Genomic DNA, 18090 nt, shown 5'->3' on the forward strand with positions numbered 1-18090 from the left:
GTGTGTTAGGTGTATGCATTGTGTCGGGGTGCTGTGTGTTAGGTGTATGCATGGTGCCGCGGTGCTGTGTGTTAGGTGTATGCATTGTGCCGGGGTGCTGTGTGTGAGGTGTATGCATTGTGCCGGGGTGCTGTGTGAGGTGTATGCATGGTGCCGGTGTGTTGTGCCGGGGTGCTGTGTGTGTGTGTGTGTGTGTGTGTGTGTGTGTGTGTGTGAGAGGTGTATGCATGGTTCCGGGGTGCTGTGTGAGGTATATGCATGGTGCCGGTTTGTTGTGCCGGGGTGCTGTGTGTGTGTGAGGTGTATGCATGGTGCCGGTGTGTTGTGCCAGGGTGCTGTGTGTTAGGTGTATGCATGGTGCCGGTGTGTTGTGCCAGGATGCTGTGTGTGAGGTGTATGCATGGTGCCGGTGTGTTGTGCCAGGGTGCTGTGTGTGTGAGGTGTATGCATGGTGCTGGTGTGTTGTGCTGTGTGTTAGGTGTATGCATGGTGCCGGTGTGTTGTGCCGGGGTGCTGTGTGTGCATGGTGCCGGGGTGCTGTGTGTGTGTGTGTGAGGTGTATGCATGGTGCCGGTGTGTTGTGCCGGGGTGCTGTGTGTGTGTGTGAGGTGTATGCATGGTGCCGGTGTGTTGTGCCGGGGTGCTGTGTGTGTGTGAGGTGTATGCATGGTTCCGGTGTGTTGTGCCAGGGTGCTGTGTGTTAGGTGTATGCATTGTGCCAGGGTGCTGTGTGTTAGGTGTATGCATTGTGCCGGGGTGCTGTGTGTTAGGTGTATGCATTGTGCCGGGGTGCTGTGTGTGAGGTGTATGCATGGTGCCGGTGTGTTGTGCCGGGGTGCTGTGTGTGTGTGTGAGGTGTATGCATGGTGTCGGGGTGCTGTGTGTTAGTTGTATGCATTGTGTCGGGGTGCTGTGTGTTAGGTGTATGCATGGTGCCGCGGTGCTGTGTGTTAGGTGTATGCATGGTGCCGCGGTGCTGTGTGTTAGGTGTATGCATGGTGCCGCGGTGCTGTTAGGTGTATGCATGGTGCTGTGTGTTAGGTGTATGCATTGTGCCGGGGTGCTGTGTGTGAGGTGTATGCATTGTGCCGGGGTGCTGTGTGTGAGGTGTATGCATGGTGCCGGTGTGTTGTGCAGGGGTGCTGTGTGTGTGAGGTGTATGCATGGTTCCGGGGTGCTGTGTGTGAGGTGTATGCATGGTGCCGGTGTGTTGTACCGGGGTGCTGTGTGTGTGAGGTGTATGCATGGTGCCGGTGTGTTGTGCCGGGGTGCGCTGTGTGTGTGAGGTGTATGCATGGTGCCGGGGTGCTGTGTTTTAGGTGTATGCGTTGTGCCGGGGTGCTGTGTGTGAGGTGTATGCATGGTGCCGGGGTGCTGTGTGTTAGTTGTATGCATGGTGCCGGGGGGTGCTCTGTATCGGTGAGTGTGCATGGTGCATAGTGTTCACGCTAGTCAGTTTTAGCAGGATGCCACGCCCTGCCAGATTTTTTATTTTATTTTTAAGGGCAAAACCCGCCCTGCTATAACTGCCGCCCTCAGTGTGTAAAGATGCCGTGCGGCATCTATTCACGCTGAGAGAGCGCTTGGGGGAAGCCCAGCACCTCCATAGGTGCTGGGCACGCCCCCGACAGTGACGCTGCCGGCCGCCCACACCCCTTTTATTACCCGTGATGACCCCGCCCCCTATTTTGTATGGCCTTTCCCCCCTTTTTGGCGCGTTTGCTAGTGCCCCTCTAGAACCGGCGCCAGGCCCGGATTCTAGAGTGAACACTAGTGCAGGTGTGTTGTATGTCTAAGTGAGTTTTGTAGAGACGCACTTGGTATTAGGCCATGGTAGTACATTGTGCGTGCAGTGTTGGGAGTAGAGTTTTGTATATGGTGCAGGTGTATTGTGTGTGAGTTGTATAGTGACGCTTTTGGAATTAGGGCATGGTAGTACACGGTGGGTGTTGGCAGTAGAGTCGTGTACATGGTGCATTGTGTAGTGACGCACTTGCTATTAGGCCGTTGTAGTGTACGGTGGGTGTAGTGTTGGGAGTAGTCATGTACATGGTGTAGTTGCTTTGTGTAGAGATGCACTTGGTATTAGGCCGTGGTAGTACACGGTGGGGGTAGAGTCGTGTACATGGTGTAGTTGCTTTGTGTAGAGATGCACTTGGTATTAGGCCGTGGTAGTACACGGTGGGGGTAGTCGTGTACATGGTGCAGGTGCGTTGTGTAGAGATGCATTTGGTATTAGGCTGTGGTTGTACACGGTGGGGGTAGAGTCGTGTACATGGTGTAGTTGCTTTGTGTAGAGATGCACTTGGTATTAGGCCGTGGTAGTACACAGTGGGGGTAGAGTCGTGTACATGGTGTAGTTGCTTTGTGTAGAGATGCACTTGGTATTAGGCAGTGGTAGTACACTGTGGGGTGGGGGTAGAGTCGTGTACATGTTGCTGGTGCGTTGTGTAGTGAAGCAGTTGGTATTAGGCCGTGATGGTACACTGTGGGGGTAGAGTCTTGTACATGTTGCTGGTGCGTTGTGTAGAGACGCAGTTGGTATTAGGCCGTGGTAGTACACTGTGGGGGTAGAGTCGCGTACATGTTGCAGGTGCGTTGTGTAGAGATGCACTTGGTATTAGGCCGTGGTAGTACACTGTGGGGGTAGAGTCGTGTACATGTTGCAGGTGCGTTGTGTAGAGACGCAGTTGGTATTAGGCGGTGGTAGTACACAGTGGGGTTGGGGGGGGGGTAGAGTTGTGTAGAGACTCAGTTGGTATTAGGCGGTGGTAGTACACAGTGGGGGTAGAGTCGTGTACATGTTGCAGGTGCGTTGTGTAGTGAAGCAGTTGGTATTAGGCCGTGGTAGCACACGGTGGGGGTAGAGTCGTGTACATGGCGCTGGTGCGTTGTGTAGAGATGCAGTTGGTATTAGGCGGTGGTAGTACACTGTGGGGGGGGGTAGAGTCGTGTACATGTTGCTGGGGCATTGTGTAGAGACGCAGTTGCTATTAGGCGGTGGTAGTACACTGTGGGGGGGGTGTAGAGTCGTGTACATGGTGCATTGTGTAGAGACGCAGTTGCTATTAGGCGGTGGTAGTACACTGTGGGGGTAGAGTCGTGTACATGTTGCAGGTGCGTTGTGTAGTGAAGCAGTTGGTATTAGGCCGTGGTAGCACACGGTGGGGGTTGAGTCGTGTACATGGCGCTGGTGCGTTGTGTAGAGACGCAGTTGGTATTAGGCGGTTGTAGTACACTGTGGGGGGGGGTAGAGTCGTGTACATGTTGCTGGTGCATTGTGTAGAGACGCAGTTGCTATTAGGCGGTGGTAGTACACTGTGGGGGGGGGGGGGGGGTGTAGAGTCGTGTACATGGTGCGTTGTGTAGAGACGCAGTTGGTATTAGGCGGTGGTAGTACACTGTGGGGGTGGGGGGGTAGAGTCGTGTACATGGTGCTGGTGCGTTGTGTAGTGACGCAGTTTGTATTAGGCAGTGGTAGTACACTGGGGGTAGAGTCGTGTACATGTTGCTGGTGCGTTGTGTAGAGACTCAGTTGGTATTAGGCGGTGGTAGTACACTGTGGGGGGGGTGTAGAGTCGTGTACATGGTGCGTTGTGTAGAAACGCAATTTGTATTAGGCGGTAATAGTACACTGTGGGGGTGGGGGGGTAGAGTCGTGTACATGTTGCAGGTGCGTTGTGTAGTGAAGCAGTTGGTATTAGGCCGTGGTAGCACACGGTGGGGGTAGAGTCGTGTACATGGCGCTGGTGCGTTGTGTAGAGATGCAGTTGGTATTAGGCGGTGGTAGTACACTGTGGGGGGGGGGGGGTAGAGTCGTGTACATGTTGCTGGTGCATTGTGTAGAGACGCAGTTGCTATTAGGCGGTGGTAGTACACTGTGGGGGGGGGGTGTAGAGTCGTGTTTATGGTGCGTTGTGTAGAGACGCAGTTTGTATTAGGCAGTGGTAGTACACTGGGGGTAGAGTCGTGTACATGTTGCTGGTGCGTTGTGTAGAGACGCAGTTGGTATTAGGCGGTGGTAGTACACAGTGAGGTTGGGGGGGTAGAGTTGTGTAGTGACGCAGTTTGTATTAGGCAGTGGTAGTACACTGTGGGGGTAGAGTCGTGTACATGTTGCTGATGCGTTGTGTAGAGACTCAGTTGGTATTAGGCGGTGGTAGTACACTGTGGGGGTAGAGTCGTGTACATGTTGCTGGTGCGTTGTGTAGAGACGCAGTTGGTATTAGGCGGTGGTAGTACACAGTGGGGGTAGAGTTGTGTAGAGACTCAGTTGGTATTAGGCGGTGGTAGTACACTGGGGGGGGGGGGTAGAGTCGTGTACATGGTGCTGGTGCGTTGTGTAGAGACGCAGTTGGTTTTAGGCAGTGGTAGTACACTGTGGGGTTGGGCGGGGTAGAGTTGTGTAGAGACTCAGTTGGTATTAGGCGGTGGTAGTACACAGTGGGGTTGGGGGGGGTAGAGTTGTTTAGTGACGCAGTTGGTATTAGGCAGTGGTAGTACACAGTGGGGTTGGGGGGGGTAGAGTTGTGTAGAGACGCAGTTGGTTTTAGTCGGTGGTAGTACACAGTGGGGTTGGGGGGGGTAGAGTTTTGTAGTGACTCAGTTGGTATTAGGCGGTGGTAGTACACTGTGGGGTTGGGGGGGGTAGAGTTGTGTAGAGACGCAGTTGGTTTTAGGCGGTGGTAGTACACAGTGGGGTTGGGGGGGTAGAGTTGTGTAGTGACTCAGTTGGTATTAGGCGGTGGTAGTGCACAGTGGGGTTGGGGGGGGGTAGAGTTGTGTAGAGACTCAGTTGGTATTAGGCGGTGGTAGTACACAGTGGGGGTAGAGTCGTGTACATGTTGCTGGTGCGTTGTGTAGAGACGCAGTTGGTATTAGGCGGTGGTAGTACACAGTGGGGTTGGGGGGGGTAGAGTTGTGTAGTGACTCAGTTGGTATTAGGCGGTGGTAGTACACAGTGGGGTTGGGGGGGTAGAGTTGTGTAGAGACGCAGTTGGTTTTAGGCGGTGGTAGTACACTGTGGGGTTGGGCGGGGTAGAGTTGTGTAGTGACGCAGTTGGTATTAGGCAGTGGTAGTACACAGTGGGGTTGGGGGGGGGGGGGTAGAGTTGTGTAGAGACGCAGTTGGTTTTAGGCGGTGGTAGTACATAGTGGGGTTGGGGGGGGGAGTTAGAGTTGTGTAGAGACGCAGTTGGTATTAGGCAGTGGTAGTACACAGTGGGGTTGGGGGGGGTAGAGTTGTGTAGTGACGCAGTTGGTATTAGGCAGTGGTAGTACACAGTGGGGTTTGGGGGGGGGTAGAGTTGTGTAGAGACGCAGTTGGTTTTAGGCGGTGGTAGTACACAGTGGGGTTGGGGGGGTAGAGTTGTGTAGTGACGCAGTTGGTATTAGGCAGTGGTAGTACACAGTGGGGTTGGGGGGGGGGTAGAGTTGTGTAGAGACGCAGTTGGTTTTAGGCGGTGGTAGTACACAGTGGGGTTGGGGGGGGTAGAGTTGTGTAGAGACGCAGTTGGTTTTAGGCGGTGGTAGTACACAGTGGGGTTGGGGGGGGTAGAGTTGTGTAGAGACGCAGTTGGTTTTAGGCGGTGGTAGTACACAGTGGGGTTGGGGGGGGTAGAGTTGTGTAGAGACGCAGTTGGTATTAGGCAGTGGTAGTACACAGTGGGGTTTGGGGGGGGGTAGAGTTGTGTAGAGACGCAGTTGGTTTTAGGCGGTGGTAGTACACAGTGGGGTTGGGGGGGGTAGAGTTGTGTAGAGACGCAGTTGGTATTAGGCAGTGGTAGTACACAGTGGGGTTGGGGGGGGTAGAGTTGTGTAGTGACGCAGTTGGTATTAGGCAGTGGTAGTACACAGTGGGGTTTGGGGGGGGGGTAGAGTTGTGTAGAGACGCAGTTGGTTTTAGGCGGTGGTAGTACACAGTGGGGTTGGGGGGGTAGAGTTGTGTAGTGACGCAGTTGGTATTAGGCAGTGGTAGTACACAGTGGGGTTGGGGGGGGTAGAGTTGTGTAGAGACTCAGTTGGTATTAGGCGGTGGTAGTACACTGTGGGGTTGGGGGGGGGGTAGAGTTGTGTAGTGACGCAGTTGGTATTAGGCGGTGGTAGTACACTGGGGGTAGAGTCGTGTACATGATGCTGGTGCGTTGTGTAGAGACTCAGTTGGTATTAGGCGGTGGTAGTACACAGTGGGGTTGGGGGGGTAGAGTTGTGTAGTGACGCAGTTGGTATTAGGCAGTGGTAGTACACAGTGGGGTTGGGGGGGTAGAGTTGTGTAGAGACTCAGTTGGTATTAGGCGGTGGTAGTACACAGTGGGGTTGGGGGGGTAGAGTTGTGTAGAGACTCAGTTGGTATTAGGCGGTGGTAGTACACAGTGGGGTTGGGGGGGTAGAGTTGTGTAGAGACTCAGTTGGTATTAGGCGGTGGTAGTACACTGTGGGGTTGGGGGGGGGGGTAGAGTTGTGTAGTGACTCAGTTGGTATTAGGCGGTGGTAGTACACAGTGGGGTTGGGGGGGTAGAGTTGTGTAGAGACTCAGTTGGTATTAGGCGGTGGTAGTACACAGTGGGGTTGGGGGGGTAGAGTTGTGTAGTGACGCAGTTGGTATTAGGCAGTGGTAGTACACAGTGGGGTTGGGGGGGTAGAGTTGTGTAGTGACGCAGTTGGTATTAGGCAGTGGTAGTACACAGTGGGGTTGGGGGGGTAGAGTTGTGTAGTGACGCAGTTGGTATTAGGCAGTGGTAGTACACAGTGGGGTTGGGGGGGTAGAGTTGTGTAGTGACGCAGTTGGTATTAGGCGGTGGTAGTACACAGTGGGGTTGGGGGGGTAGAGTTGTGTAGTGACGCAGTTGGTATTAGGCGGTGGTAGTACACTGTGGGGTTGGGGGGGGTAGAGTTGTGTAGAGACTCAGTTGGTATTAGGCGGTGGTAGTACACAGTGGGGGTAGAGTCGTGCTTGGCAGGTCATACACAGGCGTTTCTGTCCGCACTATTGTATTCTCAGACTCTCTCTCTCCCGCAGATCCTGTCCACACTCAGTGGTGCCCACAGGCTGCCCGTAGACGATGTGAATCTCATTGGATACATTCCAGGTGAGTGTTAGTGTTGGTCCCCCGTCCTGTCAGATACTGCTGCGTGATCATTGGTTGTCGCAACTTGGCCTAAAATGCAGGACCTGTATCAGACTTAAGTCCCATCCGTTACTGTGGTAAATTAGTGACACACCGGGCAACGTGTTACTGAGCAGCCAGAAGATGAGAGGATTGCTTGTATGTGCTGCTCCATACCCCCATGCCATAATCCCAGTGTGTGCCCACCAGGGTGGCGCCAGAGTAATGCTGTACCAGTAGTGACCTCCTGTAACTGCCAAGATCACAGTGTGAGACAGAATGGCGAGTCTTCCATATAGAAGGACAACTGCAGGAGCTCCGTTCCTCATGTGTATAATAGACATTTCCTAACGCAAGCCTGTGACCGGAGAGCACCTGGTGCTCGGACGCCGGGGATGATCAGTCTGTGAGACCACAACATCGAGAATTCCAACAGGCTGCAAGAATCTTACACACAATTATGAGAGCTTGTCGGCGACCCATAAGAAATGCAGCCCGGCCGGGACTGTTGTCTGCTGAGACCTAGGTAGATAGGTCCTGGTGCAGACGCTGCTGGGCGCACCGTTGGGAGAACGTGGTCACGTGTATCCGGAACAGCCGCAGATGGGGAGTGGTTGTGTTTTTCCCGTTTAGGGGGCCATAGAAATGCTCTTCTTCTTTTTTTTCTTTTTTTTTTTTTAAATACAAATTATTTTTAGTGACGGTAACATTTTTGTTGCGTGTTAAAGTGGATTTAATTGTTGTTAGTACATATTGTGGATGTGAAAAAGACATTGTAAGAATCTGGTATTTCTGCCCTGACACGATACAAATAGGCTGCTGCCATTGGACGTATAATGCTGATATGTACAGTAAAATATTCTTATTGGAACAGCTCCATGTTGTCATTCAGTATGTCCAGGTCTCACACAGGCAAGTCCTCTCTCTGGCATCAGTATGATTTCCTGACGATCGCCATGCCGGCCGTTAGTATACCGACTCCCGATCGCTTACAGCGGAGCGAGCCTCAGGTTCTATTCCCACTCTGTGTATTGTAGATACCCACAAGTGGGAATAGCCGGGATCAGCGTCGGTATCCTGACTGCCGGAATCCCAACTGCATACCCTCTATACAGACGTGCCTGGCACCCAGCGCCGCGGCACTTCATCCTCCTATCTGCGTGTTAGTCCTGTTCCCACAAATAGCAGAACTCCCTGTTTCCTGGAATCATAGCTAGCGTCCTATGGGCACTGATCGTACACTGGATAGATGATCTAGTGATGTGTGGAGGCTTCCTATTGGCCAGTCCAAGTCTGTATATAATGTATGTAATCAATGGTCTCAATGTCACCAGATTTCTATCTACTGTTTCACAAAGTGCATTTTACAACTGTGTCGTCGCTTTGTCGGCACCTGAGCGCTGGCAGCCCGTTACCGCCCCCTTCTGCTTGGCTAGCAGTGCTGATTGGCAGATGAGCAGCGGGAAGGGGCGTATGCCTGTATTAGTGCTATATGTTACTGTAGTATATTAGACGTGTGATGTCACCGGATGTCTGCCGTAGCTGACTGTAACTGCGTTACTGAGATGACATTAAAGTAATGTGAGCTGTAATTATATGATGTTCCTGTTCTCTTCATGTCGCACTAACTGACATCCCGTCTGTATCACATGCTGTCCCCAGGTTACAGCCTCGGCTCTGTCTGCGTGGAGTTTTCCCTCGTGGAAGAGGCCGTCGGATGCATGGAAGCCAACAAGGTTGCTTTGTCCACCGATTTCAGCTCTGCTGTGGAAGGATTGGAATGGGGATGATGTGGAGGGTTTTTCCTATGGCACTTGCAGGGGGAGTCACTAGTTTTGTTCAGTACAACCATTTGGTTACCTGTGACGGACGGACCTCTGCGTGCCATACATTGAGCGTGTGTGTGAGCGGAGCCATAGACGACGTGAAGTCCCGGCTCCAGTGTAATAAACACCTGTAATTTATAAATGGTCATGTCATGGGGGCGCTGCTGTACACTTTCTCCGGTGCATTCCAGCCAAACTGTCCAGGGCCTAGGATATATGCAGCGACCAATAGGGATACAGTTGTGGGACAAGACACAAGGGCAGGTGATTTTACAGGGAAACACACTTACCGCCATCTCAGTAGGGCCTGTGTTTCCACGCTAGCTGATGTAGGTGGTAGCATGTAGCCATCCTCCCAGTGTTGTCATTATACAGGATACAGCTGTAACTGCACCACAGAGGGATTACCATCCAGGACTGGGAATGTGTCCTCTGTCACTGAGCGCTGGTCACAAGGCTCTCCTGACGCTTTCAGTATACATTTGTCAGAATATGAAACGGGGGTCCCTTAAGAGTTAGCGGCCACTTCTTACCCCACTATAACGAGCCTGCCTATTGCGCCAAAGCTTACTGGAAAGCCGTAATTGAGACGGCCAGCAGTAATAATAGAAGTCACGGCAATTATTTACTTGAAACCACACAACAGTTTAGACATACAGGGGGATACCCTCTGTGGGTTAATGCCTCCCATTAGTTCCTGCCACCCCTGTAATATTTTGGGAGGGGTCTCTCCCCTAATACCTCCATCGTTACCCGATGACTGACTGTGGAAGGAGCCTATTATTCTGAGCACCGTTGCGTGTATGAGGGGTGTACAGTGGCGGAACGGGTGGTTCTGGTGTTAGTCTGTGGTCTGCGGTAACTGTGAAGGTACCAGGGGAGAGACCCCTGCTGAATTACCCCGTACAGTGTTCATCACTTTTACGTTGTTACATTTTTCTTGTTTAAATTTCATAAATGCCAATGACCTGATCCTGCCGCAGCTCATAGTCCTGTGTAGTCTCACTGCTGGTACAGGTGACAGGCTACCAGTCCGCCCAGCCACCGCCGCACACGTTCTGTACTTCTGTAATGGTGCCCATACACTAGTGAGATATCTGGTACAACCGTTCCATGTTGACCGCATCTGTGTGATAAATCGCAGGATTGTATGCACATTGAATGTGTCCACCCGACGCAATGCGCGAGCACGCTGGGCGAATCTCGCATCTCAAGATATTATGTGCTACACTTAAGATTTATCGGCTCGCGCGTGCGATCACTTGCTGTTATTACCACATTCCATGTGTCGCACTGCGATGTGCGATCTGTGATATATTTAGCGCACTTCCTGGACACTCCCCTCACATTCGATCGCCCGATTTCTGGTTGCAAGGGGCATGCAATAAATCACATGATTGTATGCGCATCGAATGCACCAAAAAAGCACTTTCGATGTGATTTATCGCGCGGGAAGCTTCAAGGGAAATCGAAGCCCGATATCGAATTGCTCAAGTGTATGGCCACCATAATTGCCATGTTGCTCAGAGTACACACTCTCGCTTTCTGATCAGCACTTTTTATTATTTGTAAACATTGACTTGTACAGCGCCGGCATATTCCGTCGCACTTTACAATTGGGAAACCTTTATTTTCACTGGGCTTCATCTTTGCGCATGGCTAGTTCGCATCCGTGCCAAAGTGAACTTGGCGTTCCTTGAAAGCCCCCTTCCCGATCTTGGTTTAATCAGAGCAGTAAGTTATAGGATTCTCAGACAGCAGCTGTTAGGAAGTCCTAGAGCTCATTTTCTGTATGTTTTGTCTGCATTTATCTGGACACAGTCCTTTCCAATGTGTCGACCTCTTATTGTCAGCATAATTGTCAACTCCGAGCACACAGCAATGTCTGTATTTTCTCTCTGACACCTTACACTAGAACATGGACTGGCAGAGGTATGGAAGAATGAATGTTATTTATGAAGCACCAGTATCTCGCACAGTGCTTTATAATGATTACATGCTGAAATAAGGAGAGAGTTGTGTGGTCTATTAATGGCCCAGATTTATCAAGCCTTGGAGAGCGATAAACTGCTCGGTGATAACGTACCAACCAATCAGCTCCTAGCTGTCATGACAGTGAGGAGCTGGTTGGTTGGTACTTCATCATCATGCAATTTATCAATCTTCAAGGCTTGATAAATCAGGGGCACATAATCTACCTCCAGGCTTGTAAATGGCATATTTCGCCCATGCGGAGAGGTCCTGCCCGTGCTCGTTGGGCTGATCGATTGCTGATGCGAGTCTGCAGCGACAACTGGCGAATAGCATAACTGCGCGGTCAGGCAGGAATGTGTCTCCCGTCTTTTGGGAGCACTCTTGGGTGTGTCTTACTGGCATTCTATCTCTTCTTCTGGAGGGTGAGCAAAGCTGTAAGTTAGTAATGGACTGTTTCATTCTCTTTGTCGCCTGTTGTGTTATATAGGGTTGGATATGTCATTCATTTACTTTTTTGTGGCTGTTCCATTATGCGGCTTTCCGTGCTGCATTATTTTACTGTCCACCTACCTGTTCTGGCTTCCAACCATGCGTGGAGATTGTAGTTAGGGGCGTAATGCATGTGAGAACGCTCGTCTAGTGTTCTTTATTTCTTGTGTATAAATCCTGGCAGCAAGCCCAGAGGCGGTGCTACGTAGCTCTCCATTAGGGTTGGCCATCAGTGTGTTCGCCATCAATGGTTGCTATCGATGGTGAAACTGTGAGTGGCCATAGATGGTCACTAACCATGCAATGGGAGACCATCAATGGTTTCACTCAGCAATGGCCATCCCTGTTTATGTCTGTGAATGACCCGCGGGCCAATCACAGACCGGGGGCAGGGCTTCGCTGGTGCTGGGGCGTAGCTATGCTCCATGTCCCAGCATCTTTAAAAAACAAACAAAAAACCCCTATTTGTTTGGGCTAAGCCATCGATGGAGAGAAACCATCTGGTTCTCTCCCATTGATGGCAAAACTATTTGACATTGGCCATAAACCATTGATGATTAAGCATCGTCGATGGCCATCCCTACTCTCCATTCCTCCCTGACTCTGTAAACGGATCGCTGGAATCCATCTTTTTAATAATGCCTTTCTCTGATGGAGAGGTGTGCCGCGATGCTAGGCAAGACTTGGCGTGAGAAACGTTCTGGTAGAAATAGGCACGGCTGGTCATTCGTGGGGACCTTTCATGGACCAGACCAGGCTACACGGCAGATGCACTGGCGCCCACTTCCACAGATCCAGAGTATAAATAATGCCGCCCTGTTTACTCATTTATTCATCTTTTTCACCAAAAATATTGGTCAAATCCGCTTTGTCTTCACCCATAGGACTGAGGGAACGCCGGAAACGTCTTTATTGCGCATCACTTTTCCGCGTGTGTTGTATTGCTTGATGCCCCTTTCCACAAAGCTTGGAAATGCACCAACTTCTCAGTTTTCTTCCAGAAGACGACGACTTATGCGCCTCATCAAAACCCTGAGAGAGACAGGTGCCCACCCTTTCCCAGTCAGCACAAGCCCACCAATCAGAAGGTACAAGAAGTGGCACCCCAGCGGGCACAACCTTGGTGCCTACTCAAAGTCTGTACATTGCTTTCTATTTGGTGGCAAATATAAGCAGCGTTCCTAGGTTAATTAGATGGATTCAGTCTCATTTTACGGTAGCCAAATGTGATGTCAGGCCTGTGGATAGTGTGCTGAAAACAGATTGTTGCAGATCATTCCTGGTCTTTGTAGTACTCCATGGCAGCCCTTACAGCGGGTTAGAGTGGTAAAGACATATAGTTTAAAAAAGAAAATGCCCCCTTAGAGATTATATACAGCAGCTCTTCCCGAGCCGCCTCTAACAAGTAACATCTGGGGGGCCTGGGCTGCCGTATATTCCAGAGAAAAGGAATTATTGCCAGTTATCTGGCTGTTTTACCGTTCAGCACGCCATTGCGGCCCTAACAGTGGGATGTAACTAAGCCATACCGTAGGAACAAGAATACCGAAATAATCGCACAATCTATACATGTCTCCTAAGCGGAGGGTGAGCAGATGGTAATCCATTCGCCTGGTGATGGGTAGAGAAGACCTGGGTATAGGGATCTGTCCATGTGGCACGGAGGCCAGAGTCCTTTATACCGAAGAGGCTGCCACCGCTCTGGTAACGTGTCCATAGTATTTCTGGTGCTTTACTTCCAGTTCTCCTGTGCACCTGTCTGATTCCTTCTCTTACCCACTTGGAAATGGCCTATTTGGACGCTGAATGACCTTTCAGAGATCCCTCTGGAATCGCACACAGATTGCTCTCACCAGATCTGGTGAAGGCAGCTTTCCTGGTTCCTCAGCTTTGGGTGACAGGATGTGAACACTGTCTCCTGAGGGATATGAAATTATGATACTTTGGCATTTCTTATAGCCGCTGAATTCTACCCATCTGTGAGGACCTTTGTCCATGTGTCCAGTGGCATTAAGGCAATACTCATTGTGGGGTTCTCAGACTGATGGGTGCTAGTTATGTTACCTTCCTGGCTTATTATTACTTGCGTTTGAGCCGCTGACGTGACGAAGGAGCTGAATATAATTTTATTTCTCTTACGTCCTAGAGGATGCTGGGGACTCCGTAAGGACCATGGGGATAGACTGGCTCCGCATGAGACATGGGCACTTTAAGAGAGACTGTGGATCTGGGTGTGCACTGGCTCCTCCCTCTATGCCCCTCCTCCAGACCTCAGTTTGATACTGTGCCCAGTGGAGACTGGGTGCTTTCAGGGAGCTCTCCTGAGTTTCCTGTCAAAGTATTTTAGTTAGGTTTTTTATTTTCAGGGAGCCTGCTGGTAACAGACTCCCTGCATCGAGGGACTGAGGAGAGAGAAACAGACCTACTTCTCTGAGTTTCAAGGCTCTGTTTTTTAGGCTACTGGACTCCAGAGGGATTGGTACGCAGGTCTCACCCTCGCCGTCCGTCCCAGAGCCGCGCCGCCGTCCTCCTCGCAGAGCCGGAAGATAGAAGCCGGGTGAGTATGAGAAGAAAAGAAGACTTCAGAGGCGGCAGAAGACATCTTGATCTTCATAGAGTTAACACACAGCAGTGAAGCTGTGCGCCATTGCTCCCATTCACCTCACACACATCTGTCACTGTAAGGGTGCAGGGGGTGGGGCGCCCTGGGCAGCAATATAAACCTCTCCTGTGGCAAAAGTACATATATACATGTACAGCTGGGCACTGTACATGTATATAAAGAGCCCCCGCCATGTTTTTTAGAATTTTGACCGGGACAGAAGCCCACCGCCGAGGGGGCGGGGCTTCTCCCTCAGCACTCACCAGCGCCATTTTCTCCACAGCACAGCTGAGAGGAAGCTCCCCGGACTCTCCCCTGCTTATACCACGGTAGAAGAGGGTTTTAAAGAAGAGAAGGGGGGGGGGGAACATAATTAGGCGCATATATACATTTATACACAGCGCTACTGGGTAAACATGTTTATTGTGTTTTTTCCTGGGTCATATAGCGCTGGGGTGTGTGCTGGCATACTCTCTCTCTGTCTCTCCAAAGGGCCTTGTGGGGGAACTGTCTTCAGATAAGAGGATTCCCTGAGTGTGTGGTGTCGGTACACGTGTCGACATGTCTGAGGTAAAAGGCTCTCCTAGGGAGGAGGGGGAACAAATGAATGTGGTGTCTCCGTCGACAACGCCGACACCTGACTGGATGGATATGTGGAATGTTTTAAGTGCTAATGTAAATTTATTGCACTAAAGAGAAGGAACAGCCAGGGAGTCAACCCATGTCTGTCCCTATGTCGCAGGGGCCTTCAGGGTCGCAAAAGCGCCCACTATCCCAAATAGTCAGGTACCGACACGGATTCTGACTCCAGTGTCGACTACGATGATGCAAAGTTACAGCCAAAATTGGCTAAAAGTATTCAATATATGATTATTGTAATAAAAGATGATTTGCATATCAAACCCCCTGTCCCTGACACGAGGGTACACATGTAGAGGGTAAAGAAACCTGAGGTAAACTTTCTCCCATCTCAAGAACAAGTTATTGAAAAGGCTGGGAAATCTCCAGACAAGAAACTGCAGATTCCCAAAAATGGATTCTTAGGGCGTATCCTTTCCCGACTAAGGACAGGATACGGTAAGAATCTTCCCCAAGTGGGAAAAAAGCTTGGACATAAAAGGTAGCGCTGCCATTATGGCTACCCTCAGGGATCCTGCAGATCGCAGACAGCAGGCTACCTGGAAGTCCATTTACACTATCTAGTACCTTACTCAACCCGGCGTTCGTGTCAGCATGGGTTTGTAGCGCTGTAGCAGCAAGGATAGGTACCTTATCGACGGAAATTAATACCCTGGATAAGGATACCGGTTTATAGACCCTGGGCCATATTAAAGATGCTGTCTTATATATGGGAAATGCTCAGAGACATTGGCCTACTGAGTTCTAGAAATCACCGCTCTGTCGATTTCTGCTAGACGAGTCCTATGGACCCGGCAATGGACAGATATTGAGTTTTACCTTACATGGGTGAGGAATTGGTTGAGGAAGGTCTATCGGACCTGGTCTCCACAACTACGGCAACTGAATAAATTTTTGACATGTATTTCCTCACAGCTTAAGAAAGCACCACATTAACACATGCGGTACTTTCGGTTATATAAAAACAAGAGAGTACGAAGATAGTCTTTTCTTGCCAGAGGTAAGGTCAGGGAAAACAAGCTGCCAACCACAGCTAGTTCCCAGGAGCAGAAGTCCTCCCCGGCCTCTCTAAAATCCACAGCGTGATGCGGGAACTCCGCTGAGGGAGTCCGCCACAGGGGGGGGCACGTCTTCGACTGGTCAGCCACATCTGGGTTCACTCACAGGTGGATCCCGGGGCGATAGAAATTATTTCCCAGGGTTACAAGCTGGAGTTCGAACAAGTGTCTCCTCACTGGTTTCTCAAATCGGCCTTAACAGCTTCTCCCCCAGAAAGGGAGTGACTGTTAAATGCAATTCACAAAGTGTATCATCAACAGGTGGTGGTCAATGTTCCCCTACTTCTACATGAGAAGGGGTAGTAAATCAACCCTGTTAGTAGTCCCGAAGCCGGATGGTTCGGTCAGACCCATTTTACATCCTTGAACCTATACTTGAAAAGGTTCGAGTTCAAGGTGCAATCGCTCAGAGCGGTCATCGCCAGCCTAGAAAGGGGGAGATTTTATGGTATCCTTGGACATAAAGGATGCATACCTTCATGTTCCCATATATCCACCTCATCAGGCGTACCAAAAATTTGCGGTACAGGTTGTCATTACCAGGGTTTTCCACCGAGGATTTTCACCAAGGTAATGGCGGAAATGATGGATCTCCTGCGCAAGCAGGATGTCGCAATTAGTATCACTTTCACTGAAGGTGTTACAGCAACACAGCTGTTTTCTCAATATCCCGAAGTCGCAGTTGATTCCTACAACTGGTCTGATTTTCTTGGGCATGATTCTGGATACGGTCCAGAAAAGGGTTTATCTGCAGATAAAAAAAGGCTCAGGAACTCGGGACTCTGGTCAGGAACCTATTGAAGCCAAAACAGATGTCAGTGCATTACTGCACTCGAGTCCTGGAAAAGATGGTGGCGTCATACAAAGCCTTCCAATGGGACCTACTGGCAAGTGGTCCGAATCACATCTACAGATTCATCAGTTGATCGCCCTGTCCCCCAGGGCCAGGGTATCTCTCCTGTGAGAGTGCTCACCTTCTGGGGGGCCGCAGGTTCGGCATTCAGGACTGGATTCTGGTGACCACGGACGCGAGCCTCCGAGGTTGGGGAGCAGTCACACAGGAGAAAAGCTTCCAGGGTCTTGGGTCAAGTCAAGAGAGACTTGTCTTCACATCATCGTCCTAGAGCTGAGGGCCATATAAAACGCCCTTCATCAAGCGGAGACCTTGCTTAGCCACTTACCAGTACTGATCCAATCAGACAACACCACCGCAGTGGCTCATGTAAACCTCCAGGGCGGCACAAGGAGTAGAGTGGCAAGAAGCCACCAGGATTTTTCACTGGGCGAAAAATCATGTAAGCGCACGGTCAGTAGTGTTCATTCCAGGAGTGGACAACTAAGAAGCAGACTTTCTCAGCAGACACGACTTGCATCCAGGAGTGGGGACTTCATCAGGAAGTCTTCACACAGATTGCAAGTCAGTAGGGACTGCCCCAAATAGACAGGAGGACGTCCCGCCTCAACAAAAAGCTGAAAAGATATTGCGCCAGGTCAATAGACCCTCAGACTGTAGCTGTGGACGCCCTAGTGACACCGTGGGTGTTCCAGTCGGTCTATGTGTTTCCTCCTCTTCCTCTCATCCCAAAGGTGTTGAGAATAATAAGAAAAAGAGGAGTGCAGACAATTCTCATTGTTCCAGATTGGCCACGAAGGTCCTGATATCCGGATCTGCAGGAGAATGCTCACAGAAGATCAGTGGCATCTTCCTCTACGACAGGACCTGTTGCAACAGGGGCCCGGTCTGTTCCAAGACTTACCGCGGCTGCGTTTGACGGCATGGTGGTTGAACGCCGGATCCTAGCGGAAAAGGGAATTCCGGATGAGGTCATTCCTACGCTGATAAAGGCTAGGAAAGACGTGACAACTAAACATTATCACCGTATATGGCGAAAATATGTTTCTTGGTGTGAGGCCAGGAATACTCCTACGGAAGAATTCCATCTGGACCGTTTCCTTCACTTCCTATAAACTGGAGGGAATTTGGGCCAAGAATTAGGCTCCATTAAGGTTCAGATTTCGGCCTTATCCAATTTGTTTCAAAAAGAACTGGCTTCTCTCCCAGAAGTACAGACTTTTGTGAAGGGAGTGCTGCATATTCAGCCTCCTTTTGTACCTCCGCTGGCGCCTTGGGACCTTAACATGGTGGTGTTTCCTTAGGGCGCACTATTTTGAACCACTTAAAATGGTGGAGTGAAAATATCTCACTTGAAAGGTGGTCATGTTGTTAGCCTTGGCTTCGGCTCGGCGAGTGTTAGAATTGGCGGCTTTGTCTCATAAAAGCCCCTATCTCTGTTTTTTTTTCTCTCCATATGGATAGAGCGGAATTGCGGAACCGTCCTCAATTCTTGCCTGAAGTGGTGTCATCTTTTCATATGAACCAACCTATTGTGGTGCCT

The 18090-nt window shown here is 50.6% G+C and overlaps 1 protein-coding gene across 5 annotated transcripts in view; it reads left to right on the forward strand.

Annotated features, from left to right (window-relative positions):
- The window catches only part of LOC134958672 (RNA-binding protein 6-like), a 196996-nt gene that overhangs the window by 41686 nt on the left and 137220 nt on the right, over positions 1 to 18090 (forward strand). For all 5 annotated transcript variants that reach the window (XM_063941409.1, XM_063941412.1, XM_063941411.1 and 2 more), the window contains exons 5-6: positions 7019 to 7088; positions 8769 to 8842. In XM_063941409.1, coding sequence (XP_063797479.1) covers positions 7019 to 7088; positions 8769 to 8842 — 144 coding nt within the window. The remainder of the gene's footprint in view (positions 1 to 7018; positions 7089 to 8768; positions 8843 to 18090) is intronic.

Source organism: Pseudophryne corroboree, chromosome 9 (assembly GCF_028390025.1).
Source record: "Pseudophryne corroboree isolate aPseCor3 chromosome 9, aPseCor3.hap2, whole genome shotgun sequence".
Taxonomy (NCBI): domain Eukaryota; kingdom Metazoa; phylum Chordata; class Amphibia; order Anura; family Myobatrachidae; genus Pseudophryne; species Pseudophryne corroboree.